This window comes from Manacus vitellinus, unplaced genomic scaffold (assembly GCF_001715985.3).
Source record: "Manacus vitellinus isolate BGI_N305 unplaced genomic scaffold, ASM171598v3 scaffold_28_pilon, whole genome shotgun sequence".
In the NCBI taxonomy this organism is placed as follows: domain Eukaryota; kingdom Metazoa; phylum Chordata; class Aves; order Passeriformes; family Pipridae; genus Manacus; species Manacus vitellinus.
The window spans coordinates 9,440,348-9,456,509 of NW_021940122.1; the positions used below are offsets into that span (position 1 = coordinate 9,440,348).

General features: G+C 41.4%; 2 protein-coding genes across 3 annotated transcripts in view; one reads left to right on the forward strand and one right to left on the reverse strand.

The window, feature by feature from the left end:
* Positions 1–1,579: 1,579 nt before the first annotated feature.
* Positions 1,580–8,647, forward strand: FAM162A (family with sequence similarity 162 member A; the record flags this gene model as incomplete). The annotated part of the gene is made up of 4 exons (XM_018074543.1): positions 1,580–1,715; positions 3,985–4,093; positions 7,186–7,294; positions 8,384–8,647. Coding segments are annotated over 4 exons (444 nt in total), but the record flags the coding sequence as incomplete, so codon positions are not given.
* A 4,270-nt stretch (positions 8,648–12,917) lies between these two features.
* Positions 12,918–16,162, reverse strand: part of KPNA1 (karyopherin subunit alpha 1) — a 50,932-nt gene continuing 47,687 nt past the window's right edge. For both annotated transcript variants that reach the window (XM_029960673.1, XM_008924475.4), the window contains exon 14: positions 12,918–15,957. In XM_029960673.1, coding sequence (XP_029816533.1) covers positions 15,770–15,957 — 188 coding nt within the window. In that variant the 3' untranslated portion in view covers positions 12,918–15,769. The remainder of the gene's footprint in view (positions 15,958–16,162) is intronic.

Consider the following 16,162-nt stretch of genomic DNA (forward strand, 5'->3'; position numbering starts at 1 on the left):
CGGCGGCCGGGGGATGGGGTGACCTCGCCGCCCCGCGCAGGGGCGCGCGCTGCCCCGGGGCCGGCGGCGGGGGGGGCGGGAGCGCGCGGGCGGCGGCGCGGGAGGGGGCGGCGGGGGCGGCGGCGGGAGCGCCCGCCTCCGTCCCGGCGCGGGTTACCTGGAACTCGGCGGAAGTCCTCGCACAAGCCCGCGGCTATCCCGCTGGGCGCCGGCCATCCCTGGATCGGCCAGGGCGCGCGGCGCCCGAAGTCCGGCGGGCAGCCGGGATGACGCGGCGGGCGAGCTGGGGCGGGACTGCGCCGGAGCGCGGCCCCCTGGCGCAGCGGCCGCCCGGCCCGGCATCTCCACCCGCGGCGAGCCCGCGACCCTTCCTCCGTCTCGCAGCTGCGGGCAACAGCTTCCGGCCGCCCGCACAGAGGGCCGGTGCCACGGCGGCCCCGAGCGCTCCGCGGCGGCGTCCCCTCCAATCTGCGGGTCCGGGGGCGGGCCACGGCGGGTGACATTGAGGGCCGCCGAGCAAGGGCCGAGGCACGCCATGTGGGGCCGCGGCCGGTGAAGGTGAGGGACTGCCCCGGGGCCGAGCTCCAGCTTGCCGGGCGGGCTGCCCCCGGCTCGCCCCCCTGCCCCGGGACCCCCGCGGAGCCGGAGCCGGAGCCGGGCCCGGCGCGGTGGGAGCGCGGAGCGGGGCCGGGCGGGGCGGGCGGCGAAGCGAGCGTGAGCGGCCTCGTCTGATGGGCTGGCGTTAAATACAGTGTCAGGAACGGAGTTGTGCCTCTTATTTTCCTTATCTGAAGACCTTGAAAAGGGTCTGGTTCCGTTAGGGGCGGTCGCCTGTAAATGTAAATGATTTATTTTTTCAGAGCGGGAATGCATTATGCCTCCAAAGCGGTTTCTCTTAGGAGAGATACCTTCAGACAGCATAAAGGAGGAAAAAAAAAACCCTCATTTTATTTTTTTAAAAGTGCTCTTTTTGCCTTTCAGTGTTGGTTTGGGTTTTTTTTCCCAGATTTTTAAAATGATATTGATGAATTAGAAGCTCCTTTTAGAAAGTCTGTTCTTGTATAAGAGGTGCCCTGACGTCTTCTGATGTATTAGAAAGTAGTTATTCTCTCTGTACAGCAAGATTCTGCTTCTTTGTCTTTTTCCTTGACTCTGGCATTGCTTTTGGGATATGACAGGATTGGTAGAATGCTGGTGTGCAGTCCCAGAAATAGCACCATCCAAAGTGTACCTGAAGCATATGAATAGATGAATTTCTGGAAATTGTGATATGCATTGTGTTTTAGAAATTGCTTGTAGGCTGTAATCTTGTATTCCTTTTTTTTTTAAATTATGTTAATTGCATTCTCATTTTTCTAATCAAAGTTAATGGACAAGCTTAAGACATAGCTTATAGACAAGTTTTAATTTCATAGAGTATTACAACTAAATCTGGTACTTCTTGCCTTGTATTACATTTGTACTTATTGTTTTTCTTTCTTTTTTTCTCTTGTGTTTAAAAGAAAAACCCAAACATTTCCATTGAAAAGCTAGTATTCTACTAGCTCTGAGTTAAATTCGACCTCTTTGCTTCCTGTTTTCTCTTCCAGATAGGGCTGTTAAACTGCTGGGAAGAAATATTCCTTCAATTCTAAGGATGACTGAAGGAGTGGATCTGAAGATAAGCAGAAGGCTTTGCATTAAACCCCAGGAAGAAAGTCAACTTCAGTCAAAGAGTAAGAGTTTTTTATAAGATCTTGCTATGTTTTATGCCACTGAATACTCGGATATCCATGCTGCAGTCATCTGAACAGGAATTTGGCTGACATAGATGCTGATGTCCCTGATTTTGTGAGAGTGAGTTTTGATCTGTAGACAGGAAAATTGAGCATTACATGTAGCAATAAAGTCCTGTTTTCTAACAAAGCCAGGGGTCAATATTTCTGCTTGTGACGATAACACAGCTTTCACTTTGTAGCAGGTCACTGGTGTCTTATCTTGTGTGCATTCCTACACTGAGGCTCTTCGGCTGTGCTCTGGAAATGGCTGTTCAGCCTCAGTGTAAACTATTAATGTTTAGGAACATTGTATGAGCTAAAATACTTTTGCAGTTTTTCAGAGTGCAACCAGCTCCAGCTGTTCCCAAAACTGAACATGCCCTTGCAGAAGAGAGTCTGAATTGTTGCCTTGATTCATGTTTAAGGGTGGAGCTGGTCAGGGAAAGCTCAGAAACATTTTTTCACTATATATGGGACAGATATGGTGCCCTAACCAGACTTCCTGTATAACAGGTTCCCTTATGGCCCACTGATGCAGGATAAAAGGAGCACACAGATGTGAAGCATTTGGCATGCTTCTGTTTTAAAAACATAACACAGCTGTACTGGGTAAGGCAAGAGGTCTCCTTTAAAGTGTGATGTTTCCACTAGTGCCTGGTAAAGGAGATCCCTTACGTTTTTGTGAAGACTAATGGGAATGTGACCTACAGCAAACATAGTGTTCCTCCTCTATACTGTCCCAGAGGTGGCATCTTTGTGTTTAATGGTCCTCAGTGGATTTTTTTTTTTCTTCATAAACTTGCCCCATTTCTTGAAGCTGGATGTATTTTTAGCATCCACATTCTCCAGGAAGGAATTCCTCAGCTTAACCATGCTGTGAGAAAAAGAAGTACTGTCTTGCATTCCTTTTTTAACCCGATGTGTACTTTTTTATAATCTGATTTTCCTTTATTCAGTACCCCTTCCAAAACAGGGCCTGTTCATTGTAGCCCACACTCCCAATGTCATTTACAATGCTCTTTTGTTCTGAGGAGAGCTTCAATTACTGGTTTTCCAGGCCAAAGGGTCTCAGTCTGTGACACTGTTTCTTACATGGTGGCCATTCTATACCTGTGGTTGTCCTTACCAGTTTTCCCTGTGCCTGTTCTATTTCAGCTCCCTCTGAGATGAGGGATCAGTATTTCACATGCTTTCCAAAATGCTGGAGTTGCAGTTTTATACAATGGCACAGTAATGCTGTTGTGTTTGTCTGTGTTCTTAATCATTGCTAGTTATGCTGTTTGCCTTTCTATTACTGAACATCTTGCCAAAACCACTATGAAACCCCAAGGACTTACTCCTCAGGCTCAGGTAATAATTAATAACAGTTAGGTTAGAGTCTGTCATTTGTATGTGAACTGGAATTGCTTCCTGTTAATATACAAGGGCTTTCACTCACGGGCCATCTCATTGACTCAGGATTCTGAAGCCCTGTGGCTCTTTGGGGTCAGCCCTCATGTTTTTTAATAACCTGGCATTGTCAGCAAACTGTGTGTCCACCCCACTACCTAGATAATTCATGAATCCACGAGGGAGCACAGATCCATATAGGATACCTCCCATTGTTTAAAAGGAAAAAAAAAAGGGAAAAAGCTGTCTATCTTTGCCCTTTGCTAGATTTTAATGGTATTTTATGTATGAAAGCTTCCCTCTATTGCATTATGAATATTTTATATATGGTGTTTGAAAGACTGAGCTGAAAATTAAGGGTCTGATCTTGTCCTATGGTTATCTGTTATTTGTACCTTCAATAAGATAAAAATCTTTCACTGCCTGAAAAGGTTAACATTCTGTGATCAGACAGTGCAGCACAATGGCTTTTCTGTAGCTGTTCCATTTAATTTCCTTTTTTTTTAAACTAATTTAAATGTAATAGAAAAACTATAATGTCACAGCACTTTAGGAAGTTTAGATGCTGGAGCAGCTTCTGCAAATTTAGACATGCTAATACAGAAGTCTTGGGATAGATTTAGCTTTCTTTACGTGGCCTCAGTTTAATGCATATTTCCACGTTGGTAATCTGTGATACAATTGTTGTTCTCTAACCAACTCTAGCAATCATATTTAAAATTCTGCATTGCTCACCCTAATTGGTTTTGTTACAGCTCTGGCAATCCAGCTTTCCTGACCATTGTTTTTGGTGGTATTTTTTTGTTTTTGTTTGTGCATTTTGTTGGGGTTTTTTTAGGTCGATCCCCTTTGAAGGTGCCTGGATACAAGCCTACAGACTGGGAGAAAAGATTTTTGTTGTGGGCAGGCCATTTCAAGAAACCAGAGGACATACCAGAGACTGTCTCGTAAGTGTCAGTTTTGAAGCTGTAAAAGAGACTTTGTCTGTGCTGGAATAAGTTACTTGAATGCAACTCCAGAATAACTCTTCTTAAATGGAATGGGTTTGCACAGCTGAAAAATCTTACACTGCTGTGTCTGGTGTAACATCTTGTAGATGAGATGACCTAAGCAATTCTGTTCTGCTGAGATAATATAGCCCTCTTGATTTGTTTTGCAAAGGGATGACCAGCATTTATCAATTGTTTCATTAGAAAAACATCACAGATCAGTCAATTTTTCATTCTTGTCTTATAATTAAAATGCTTTTTTCAATCATTAGTGTGAGCTTTTTTCTTTATATGTCAGCCTCCCCTTGTGGAAAACTTTCATGATATACTATAAAATAATTAAATCTTATATAAAATATTTATTAATTAATATCTAGAGGGCATGGGCCTACTTTCTTTAGTTTTGGAATTTAAACTAAGGAACAGTGGATGGAAGGGCTCCCTAACAAAATATATATAGTCAAAATTTCCCCTGTTGCTGGTGGAGTCCAAATGTCAATGCTTTGTCCTGTGTGAAAAGTAGAAAATAAAACTGGATGTTCTGGTTTGCATATCTGAAATGAAGATCAAACTTATCAACAACCAGCAACTATCAGTTTAAAAAAAACTCATAGCAGTAGTATAGTTATCCTTTAAAACATGCTCATAATGCTTTTAAATATAAGTATTTATTTAAATTAAAAAGATACAGTAAATCCTGCACTACTTGAGTAAGAAAACAATGTAGCTGCCCTCTAAATATTTTCTGGTTTTTTGGATGCACTGCATGGGAATTGGAAATCCACCCATGTATCTCAATGTATCACAGTGAATAAATTTTGTTAAAATGGAATTCTTCAATTTTGTGTTGAATTGTTTTTCTTAAATTTACATTTGAAATACATACAGGTGTAAATTATTAAAACTTATTATCACTTCATATATTTGAGGGTTTTTAAGAACACAAAGTTAACAGTGATTGATTTCAGTAGTTTATTGAAAGGACAAACCAAATTCTGATAAAAGCTGACCATTTGTGCAAATGCATAGGGAATTCTTTTTATTTAGACAAATAATTCAGCCAAATGTGAGAAGACAATTGAGAACTATAAAAGCAGAAAAACTTGTTTTCTTGTTCTGAGATTAATTGTGGGTTGTAAGGGCTTGTGATATAACTCAGTAATCTTGTAAAATGTGGTGATCAGAAGTAACTCATTTATTAAACAAATATTAATCTTAGCCACTGACTTGATTTAAAATGCAAATTGTGTTCAAATATCTACCTTTTGCTCTCAGATATTCTTAACACATCTAAGGTACTTCCAAAATTAATTAGCAAAGTGTTTTTTTTTAATCCTACTTCTGTGCATTTCAGCTTAATTGCAGCTTGCACTCAAGGCGTTCATTGCAGATTATTAGCAGAAACAAATAACCTGGATGCTAAAATTAACTATTAGTTTCACTGTAGATGGATGTGTTTGTTCCCTATGATCAGAAATCTTGCAATGGAATCAATACTCTGACAAAAACAAGAGCAAAACTCTTTTCAGCTCTCAGGTCCTATGTGATTTACCACGTTGAACTATTGTGGATCCTTAAGTATCTTTTTTTTCTTCCAAGTATAAGGGTCAAAATGTAGTAAAAGATTCCACATTCACTCATGTTTGTGTACAGTAATAATTTCCCAGTTCCATTAAATCCATTCTCCGTGTTAGTTTTGGGGTATAATTACCTAGTGTGATGTATTTATTCTTTTCACCATGCACTGTTGATGCTTTTCAAGTCTTCTGGAACTTTATAACGTGCCAAATTTGATCAGTGAGAATATGAGACCTCCTTGAGAAGGGAGTCACCTGCTCTAAATTCTGCAAGGAGAATTAAATATATAGGCTGTAGGTCTTTGGTTATTGTGGGAAGCACATCCAAAAAGCATTAACACTTCCTTGGCCCTTCTCGCTTTGCTCTAACACCAACTTAAAATTTGTTGTAACCAATATGTCATTTGGGTAGAATGATCTTCAGAGTTTAACCCAACTTAAAATAAATGGTCTTTTCTTTTAACTCTTCACATGTACAGCTGGAAGGTGTTAATAACCGCTACTCTTCTTGTGGAAGACTTCTGGTTTTTAATGATAACAGCAGACTAGGCAACAGGTTTCCCAAAGGAGTAGTATAGCTACTGGTGTGGCTAGGTAAGCCCCCTGAAATTACGGAGGAAAAAAGAAAAAAAGATTTAAAGGGTTCCTCTGTCCAGAGCTGATGGTGGAAAGCTTATGTTCCTCCACACCTATTTAGTTTCTTAGGAAAACAGATTACTTGAAGACTATTTACCGGGAGGGAAGTGCTAACCACTGGTCTTTTACCAAGTCCTATTCAGAATTTTTGAGTACCGTACTCAGCAGCCAGTGTATCATCTGTCAAATCCTGTAGCAGAGGAAGATGCCTTGCTGGAAAATAGACTGTATCATAAACGAAACTATTCTGAAGTTCAGGCAGTAGAAATGGCTTCCCTCAGCCCAAGAAAATCCCAGCTGTTAAACACTGTATGTTATTCTTGCTCACAAATGGTTTGTACCATACTTCTGTTATTGAGAGAAAAACGCACATTTTACAATGCTAAATACATCACAGTTATAGTATGGAGTTTTCCCTGGCTTTGCAGATATTGGAAGATGGTAGTGAGCACAGAGGGAGTTAACAGTAAGAAAAACATTGCATTAGTAAACCCTCTCTTTTTCCTGTTCTTTCCATGATGAACATACATACTGAAATGCTGCAGCCTTCCTCATTTGCATTGCAGTCAAGTGGTCTGCAAAGGCATTACTGTCTCTTAACAATGAAGTAACCAAAGATAAAAAAGCTGAGTTTGTTTCCAGCTTTGAGAGGAATGTCTTTGTGACCAAGTATGTCCCAGGGTAGCTGGGATCAGTGTTTCCCATCTTGTAAAACTTTTTTTGTGAAAAGAGCCAAGTACTATTAGCATTAGCATGCTAGGAAAAATTAAACAATTAGTCAAGTGATTTACTTGGGTCTCTGATAATGAGTCTGTTCTTTTATTCTTATTTCTTGAGGATTGAAACAATCAGAGCAGCAAAGACCACACTGCGTGTGAAGTTCAGCTATGTAATGATTGCCTTGACAATAGTGGGATGCATCATCATGGTGATTAGAGGGAAGCAGGTAAGCACAGATTTTTGGCTGATGAGTGCAAATCAATCTTCACATAAACTTCTCGCTTCCTCTATGGATTTTTAGTACTGTCTTGCTTTGGGGCTTTGTTTTTTTGTTTTTTTCATTTTATCACTGAACAAAAATTTTAAGTCCTCCTAGTTCCCCAGAAGTGACCCCCATTGACTAATTCCCATTGGAAAAGGGTGATGTCACTGTTAAGATTGCATGTGCTTCCTTTAAAAGAAAAAAAAACCTCTGAGCTTAAACCATCTGCATGCACAGAAGAACCTTCCTTGTATGCTGCCTTTCTCTGAAGCAGTTCTTCTGATGACAGTGTTCAGATCTTGTTTCTATGGACTGCTAAGTGTTCTAAAGAAACATTAAAACTATGACAGTCTCAATCCCAGTACTGTGAATTGCTGAATGTCAAATGACATTTCTATCTGCAATTGTCTATGAAAATGAAAAGGATGCAGCACTCTAAATTAAACAGGGCAAAGATTTTTCTCTGGCTTTAGCAGAAGAGATCAAACACTGACAATTCCCAGAACATTTTCCTCTGTACTGGAGTAATATGAATGCAAACACCAGGAAGTGAGGACAGCTACTCTGGAAACCTTGTTTTCAAAGACGCTGAAACTATTTATGTTTCCTGAGATGAGCTCAGTTGGTTAGACATGGTGCAAATAACGCCAAGGTCACAGGTTTGATCCCTGGATGGGCCAGCCATTCACTAAAGAGTTGGACTCGATGGTCCTTGGGGATCCCTTCCATTTCAGAGGATTCTGTGATTCTGTTTAACTTTTGTTTCTAGTACCTCTGACTTGTGAAGATTGGAGATTAGTATTAAATACTGACCAGAAGCACAGAATGTATCTTCTAGTGCCTTAACAAAAGGCTTTAATTTATTCCCAGAGAAGTAATTACTTTCAGCCAAAATAGTTTCTGGATATTTTATTTTACCCTTCTTGCTTCCTGGCATTACTGCTGACAGAACTGTGCCTCGGTAAGGATAGACCAGATATTTTGTAAGCTATCAATTCAAGTTTCAATTCTGTGGTCCTTCAGGTGATAACTGATGATCTTATTACATTGTAGGCTGTAAAAAGACATGAAACTCTTACAAACATAAACTTGGAGAAGAAAGCCCAGTGGAGAGAGGAAAGTACTGCATCTGCTAAACCTTAAAAGAGGAAATGAAGAGCAAGAACTGGGGAAGAAAAGTGAAGTCCTTTTCAGCACTGAAAGGAGGATATAGTCACATTTTTCCTGTATGTTAGTTCTGTACACTCACATTCAAGAAAGAATGAATACATTATCCATTAATAACTAAACCCGGAAATACCTATTTTCTTTTGCTAATAACTGCCCCTTTCTTTCAAACTCTTTTCTTCATGGTTAGTGGGACAGGACACATGAGCAAACTGGAGAGACAAAGTAATTGCTTCCCACATATGCTATGCACTAGACTAAGCATCTTTTAAAATACTGCAGAAGCTGTACTTGCATTCTTGGTACCAATCCCCTTTATGAAAGGTCTTACTTACCACTTACAAGAAGGTGACTTTGACAAAAGGACAGTCCATTTAGTTTCCACTTGTACAAACAAAATACCTTCACTGGGCAGTCATCCACTATCAGCAGCTCTTTCAGGTCCTTTCAAGGTCCCTTCAGGAAGAAGGGGGCTATATGGAGAATGGGGCTATATTTATTCTGTATGTTTCCCTTTGTGCAAGACAGAAAAATTATTAAGGGAGCCCTCGAGTCAGGAGTAATTGTCTGACCTGCATTAACATCATCAAAATGATCATAACTTAGCCTGCTTACCCACTCCAGGTGCAATTATTCTGGCTGCATTTAAGTGAGGGATTACTTTCTGTGAAGAACTGCCTGCCTTCGGTAAAACAAGGAGGGAGATGGATAGTGAAACAGCATTCCAGAGAACCACTGTGTTGCAGCTGACAGCCTAATGGTTGTCACACCAGAGCTGGAACAGAGGTGACAATTTTGAGGAATACTGAGCAACAGCTTCAACCTGTACTGTCAGATTTAGTATTTTGAGGCACATGAGTATGAGAAAGTCCATCAGGCATTCCTGCTCTCTGCTACTAAGCTCTTTTTTTTTCAAATCTCATTTATTTGTATTTTCCCCCTTTAAGTTGTCATCTGTACTTTCATTATACTAGCCCACCTAGAGATCACCTGCCTCATGTTTTATAAGTGGCAGTCCCAGTAATACGTGCAAAGAGCAACTCCCAACAGTTCTACTTCTGGCATTGAGCCCAAAGAGTCACACACTATTCATGCTGAACAGCTTGCAGCAGCCAGAGATAGTATTTTTCCTTCTCCTTACAGTTCATTTGGAAGGAAATGTAGATTGGAAATGTCAGGACTGCTCAAAACCTGTTACTTCCCAGCACTGCCTGCTCACTGGTCCTGAGGACTCCAAAAAGAGAAGAGACATATATATCAGTTTGACAGATTTAGTTTGTGAACTTTCTCATAGCAGGAGGGAGATGACTTTTTTTGAAACTTTTTCCAGATTAGTTTTGTTATACTACTAAAAATTAGCACTATTGCTGAGTGAATCAAAAGCCCTACAAAAATGCATGGGAAATCTTCTCTTTATACCTGGAAAAGAGAAGCAGTAAAATCTCTACCACAGTCCTTTCTAGTAGCTTTGTCCTTTACTCCAGAGCTAGAAAATCGTTGCTGTAGGCCATCTTTCTATGAACTGTAATTCTGGATATCACAATGAGATGTAACCAGTCAGACAAGCTGTGAAGTCAATTCCACCACAGAAGCTACAACCTTCAGGTGATACCATGACCTGCCATCAGATTCTCTGAATGGAAATTATCACAAGTAAGCTGTCAGTCAAGCAGAGCAGGCTTCCACAGCTTTGTCCACTTAATGAGCACTGAATGCAAGTCACATTTAATTCCACTGCAGGTACGTGAACAGATTTTCCATGACAGTTCTAGTTCTTTGCCACACAGCAGGCACACAGGTGAGAACCAAAATAAATCTTGCCAGATTACATGTGATCATGTATGTATTAAATAAGACCAAAAAAACAGAACATGCATTTCAGATGGTATTTCAAGTTTCCTTGAAGAAAAACTTGTGATTTATGCTTGGTGATGGCAGAGCTTAAAACTGTGTGTTCCAAAAATACTACCCTTTCAATATGCACCTGAGTGCTCTTTTGAACAAAACTGGAAGGTACCTCATTTAGTTTTGGAACAGTAAAACTATTTGGACTCATCCAGCTGGTAAAGTACTTCAAATAAAAATGTGCAAAATACCCCTTAGAAAGCAACACCTCAGAGCAGCAATGGTAATCATTTTCCATTTTACTTAAATTTCTATAAATTTTTACCATGTACTCAAATATTGAAGTCTGGTCCAGTGGTTTGACAAAAGCTCCATGTATCTTTCTGTCTAGTATCTCCACCATTTCAGTATCTGTCACTGCCCACTTTTGTGTTTTCTTTCAGCTTCCACATAGGCTCCAGAGTCTCAAACAAAACCCCAAGACAAGGAGCTCTGTGCTATCTCCAGCTCACTCCCAAGCATTGCAGTATTTTCTTTGCAAGTAGCTGGGTACTAGAAAAATGATGTAAATCTTTCTTAGAGAGGCAGTGAAAGAAACCACCTCTTTCCTAGTGTGATGGCTTCCAAGAAAGCACTTCTAAACACAGACAATGGTGACAAAACCAGCGTGTTTCTAGCTGAAGCAGCCTGTCCAGCTGACTGGAGAACTGAATACACCTCGGATCACCTGACAGCTCATAGCTTTAGCCTGCAGCCTTTTAGCAGTGCGTGATGGAGAGGAACATACTAAGCCCTTAAACAGTATTTAATTTTCTTTCCTTTGGCTTGGTCTGTAACACCATTCACATTTATTCAAAACAGTCAAATTTCTCAATTCGATACCATATGCCATATTGCTGTACCTCTTCCAAAGGCAACTGAAACTTCCAAATGCAACAATCAATCTGACAACTTCAACACTGCCTCAGAAGAGCATGCAGGAGCCTTATGGACATGGCCGCAGCAGTACACAAACAGGTCCTGTTTATTTTCTGCTACGACTCGGGCAACTGAAGAAAGACCTTCATGTCTAAAATTGGCATTGGACAGTACCAATGGTGTGTTGTGCCAATTTCCAGAGACAAATCATACTGAAAAATGCGGAGAATTACTTTAAGCTGGCAGAGAGATAAGATAGCTGTTCTGGAAATCCTCAGAGAAGAACAGAAGTGTAATAGCAAGAGCACTGTCACATGTAGGACCATCTAGTTCTTCAACACTCTTGGTGCTAACAGAAAAAAAAATGCAGTTTCAAGAACAGGCAGGTCTTTGGGGGTCATTGTCTTCCTCCATTCTCTTAATGTTAGAGGAAGGGACTTGAACCACCAGTATTTGGTTTTGCAGCAAGGAAGCAACACAGGAATTTAAGAACAGGCTGAAGTCTGTAGGCAGCAGTTGCCTCAAATAATTATGTGGTGTCTTCCCATGAGCCCCAGGCACTGGTCCTGGCTTAGTTATTGAGCTTTCAATAACCTGCCCCATCATCTCTTGTATCCTCCTGAATCCAAGAGAGTGACCCTGCCTGCTGTGTTCCACTGGGGAATTTACCAACAAAAAAATAACAGCTCCTGTTTGCTGGCCCAACAAATACGCAACTTAAATGGCATTACTGATCTGTGGTCAGAACTGCAAGACAGCAATTCCAGGCAGTCTTGCATCTTCCTTTCTCTAACAGCCAGTTTAAAATAGACATTGTTAAAACCTGAGTGCAGTGTTTCCACCTCATTACTGATGTTGCAGAAAGAACTGGAGAAATTTTCATGAATCTTTTCACCTTAGCAGTCTGCAGGGCTTTTGGAAGGTGCTTAGATTGGATCTCCACAAGTAGACAGAAACAAATGCATACATTGCAATTTGGAAGAAAACACGAGGTCACTTTTCTGGCACCACAGGCTGCTTGGCAGAGCTAAGAGAAGAACCCAAGAACTCCCAACAGTTCCCTCACCTATCCTCTATGCAAGAGCAGCTGCCTCCTATGTAGATACAAAACAACAGATCATGCAAAACACAGTGTGACCATCACAAAAGTGGCAGCTAGAGCTGTTCTCCAAGATGGTCCCTGTCTGAGCACATCCTTCAGGAGAGCAAAGAATACTGGTTTCAGTTTTTCTAGCAAGGACATAGCTACACAGAATTGTGTTAGGAAGCAGTGTCCAAGCAGTAACATATAATGATCCTCATCTTTTCAGCAGCACTTTTCCTCCAAAAGAGAGTCCTCACCTGTGGCCTGAATGTTATTTATTAGAAGGGTAACGTTATGCCACATATTTGGGTCTGCTAAAATGCAAATAGTTTACTTGCCCTTGGCTTGCCAAGTAATTCTGATCAGTCTGTATCATTTCTTTCATAATGCACAAGTCTGATCTCCCTTCCGTACCCATTTAATTTGCAGCCTTTGTTAGAAGTAGATTCTGTTTCTTTTCAACCTATTAAAAAGGCTAAGTAAAGCAACGCCAAGACTGGTTGCTGGAAGATCCTGATGGAAATACACTCAATTAAGCACCATTTAAAATTACATTGAGACCTATGAGTTAGCCACATTTTAATCCATTTAATGTGTGCCGTGTTGATTTTTGTATTGTTGTGGTTTTCAGTCAAAATATTATGCAGTACCAGTCAAATGCCTTACACAGTCCAAGTATTTATGACAACAATATTACCTGTGTCAACCAGGCCTGTCACTTCAAACAAACATACCAAGTTTAAAGATTTATACTTATCTGCTCTGAATTCACATATCCACAGCAAAAGTAACAAATAATGGCCAGGCTCCTTACAGAGGAAGGCACACCATTCAGCTTAAATGGACTCTTTTTTAATTCACTCATTTAGAGGCAATTGTCATTACGTTCTTGGGGGGCAGGGGAGGGAAACGCCAATGCACCACATTGTTTTCACTAGCCTGGAAGAGAAAACACTTATATATATATAGATATATAGGTATGTATATATATATACACACACTTTATGCATGTATATATATATATGTGTGTGTGTGTATATATGTATATATACACGCTAGTGTATATATACACAGAATATACATATATGAATATACAGAATATATGCACACACACTTTGCTCAGATTTGTTTACAAAATATGTAGCATTTTTATACCATCCAATAAGAGGTACATGGTTTTAAACAAATCTTATAGAAATGACATGTTATTGGAAATTTACACGTAAAAAAATCCAGCACAAAAAAATCCAAAAGCTAAAACAAGATTTTGCTACTAATCAGTGCTTCTATCACCCTTCAAGAAAAGAGAAACACAGTTATTTATGTGATGTAAAGGCAACATTGAGGGGTTTTTTTGCTTTTTTAAATTAACCACCAAATTTAACCCCCTAAAATTACAAAGAATTGAAGTCCATTTACAGATCAAGTGCAGTAAACTAAATGTTCCTTCAGCACAAAGCAGCACTAGAGAAAATAACTGGGAGAGGGAAAGTGGAGGCCAACTGGCTTAGCTAGGGAGGCAGCAGGTGGCTTCTGCAGTGGCCACACAGGTCAGAGTCTCCATCCTGAAGCAGAGACAGAACTGAAGACTTTATTTAAATAATGGTCACACAGAGCTGATGTTCAGGCCTTTGCCTAGCTTCTTTCAGCAGTATGACAAGTGATTTATAACTGATTTATGACAAGTATTTTTATAACTGTATCCAATGGGCTGGTTTTGCTTTTGCAGTGGCTTATCACTGAGAGGAGTCATGAGGATCTTGCAGACAGTTCTGCCACTAACATTTACCACAGGTCCATGACGCTGCAGTTGGCAGTGGCGATTTTGAAATGTTTACATTGGACAAATGTGTGTTCCAAGCATCCAAAATGGCTTGAAAGAACATAGCCTGATGCAGGGGGGAGCGGACGGCCTAGGGAATCCATTGCATTTTTCAAAATGGAACTGCCACTTTCAATCACGTGGCATCTCCCCAGTTGTGTGAAGAGTTTGGTGTCAGTGTCAGCTGAACTCAAGTGAGGAGTGGCTGGCCTTTGCATGAGAGGTCTGTGATCCAAGCAGGTTGCGGAGCCAAGAACATGCTGCTAGCAGAAGGGCAGTCCACAGCTGCAAGTGGCAGCTGTCATGCAGTCAGCGATGCCTTACAGATGTCACCTGTAGGAACCATGCGTTCCATGCTAATTCACCTGAAGTCTCATAAACAGCAAAAGGGAAAAATGAAATGAGAGGGCCAGGTGGACCCAGGTGTAATAGTACTATCCTTTGAATGTAGTGTCACTTTAGTTGTTAAATAAGGGGCTTGACCAGGAGGACTCTATTCCATCAGGTGAGTTGGAGAGGAAGCTCTTGTCTTGTGAAAATGAAAAGGCGATCTAATGCTCCTTGTGCTAAGTTTTACAAATTAAGATTTCTGTGTTCGGAAGGTAATTTTTCAGAAGACAAATCTGTTCAAGTCACGCTGTGTAAAAATGTGAAGAGGCAGACAGGAGTTTTTCAGCCATAACTATAATAACAAGGACCAGACTCTGGAGGATGAAGTCAGAAAGGACTTGATTTTAAGGAAGGCCCGGCTGGATCATACTGTGCTGGCAAGCAGAAGTGAGGGCAATTTCTCCATTCTAGAAGCTGTTTTGGAAACTCGTTTCTGGGGAGGTGATAAGAGTGACCTATTCACAGGTTCTTTTTTTGTGGATGGAGAGGAAAAACTGGGAAGGTATACAAATCTCCACAGTGGTCTGCAATCCAACTTGGGAGCTCAGTGTTGAGACGGGATGGGGCCAGATGTGTTCAATATTCTTAAGAACCACAAAACATGTCCATTGCAGCCTGTTGTTGCACGGGATAGAGAACTTACTCCATTATTTGTAACGTGTTCCTCATGCCAATAACCCCGGCTGGCACATACAGCAAAGTAGATACGCTGCATGTGAAGGTTTAATTCATCTCTCGCCGCTATCCAAAGAGGCATCCAGGGGAGAACATGGGGGATGAATTCAGCTACGTTCTCAGAAAGGCTGAACATCTCCCTGGACTGCAGGCACATACTGCAGCAAATAAAAGAGAAAAGCAGACAGCCTTCTCTTGGATGCCAGGAGCGTGGGGGCTAGTGGATGAGGGACTATTTTCCCGTAACAGGAACAGGGAATATCTCAAAGTATAGAAAGGTGCCTCAACTCCACGAAGATGACAGTGGAGAGATTCAGAATCTAGAGGAGAAGGGTGATTCTGGTGACCTCTTGCCAAGGAGGGGGCATCCTGCCATGGAGAGCCAAAAGTTTTCCAGACGTATGTAAGAGCATGTGCACGAGGCAAGCGAATGAGCGCAAACAGGGTTATGGAAAACATTGAGAGAATCACTCCACGGGTGGCTTGTGGCTCGACAACAGGATTGGCTAGGTAGAGGAGCACACAGCACAAGGGCACCTCAAAGCTGGAAGCCTTCCATGGGAGCCTCACACTGCTGGAAGATGTACTGTTGCTGGTTGATGTCCACTTGTGGGGCAATGCTGCTGTCTTCGTCCTCTGTTCCAAAGTAGTGCTCAATCAGATCAAAGGCCTTCTGATAAATCTCTTGATTCTCATGGCTCTGCAAAAATTCAATCTTGTCCAGGCCTGCAAAGAAAAGAAGTACATAAAAGTTATAGCTCAGTGAAAGCATATGACCATGACAGTTTTCAGTCTGCTGTGAACATTTACATTTGATGACAACTGTCTCCAACCTTTGGAAAGAACAGGCCCCCTTACTCAACTTGTACTCTCCACAACCAAGGAAAAACAGGTTGAACTACAGAGTTCCCTGTAACTGTGTTATGTGTTT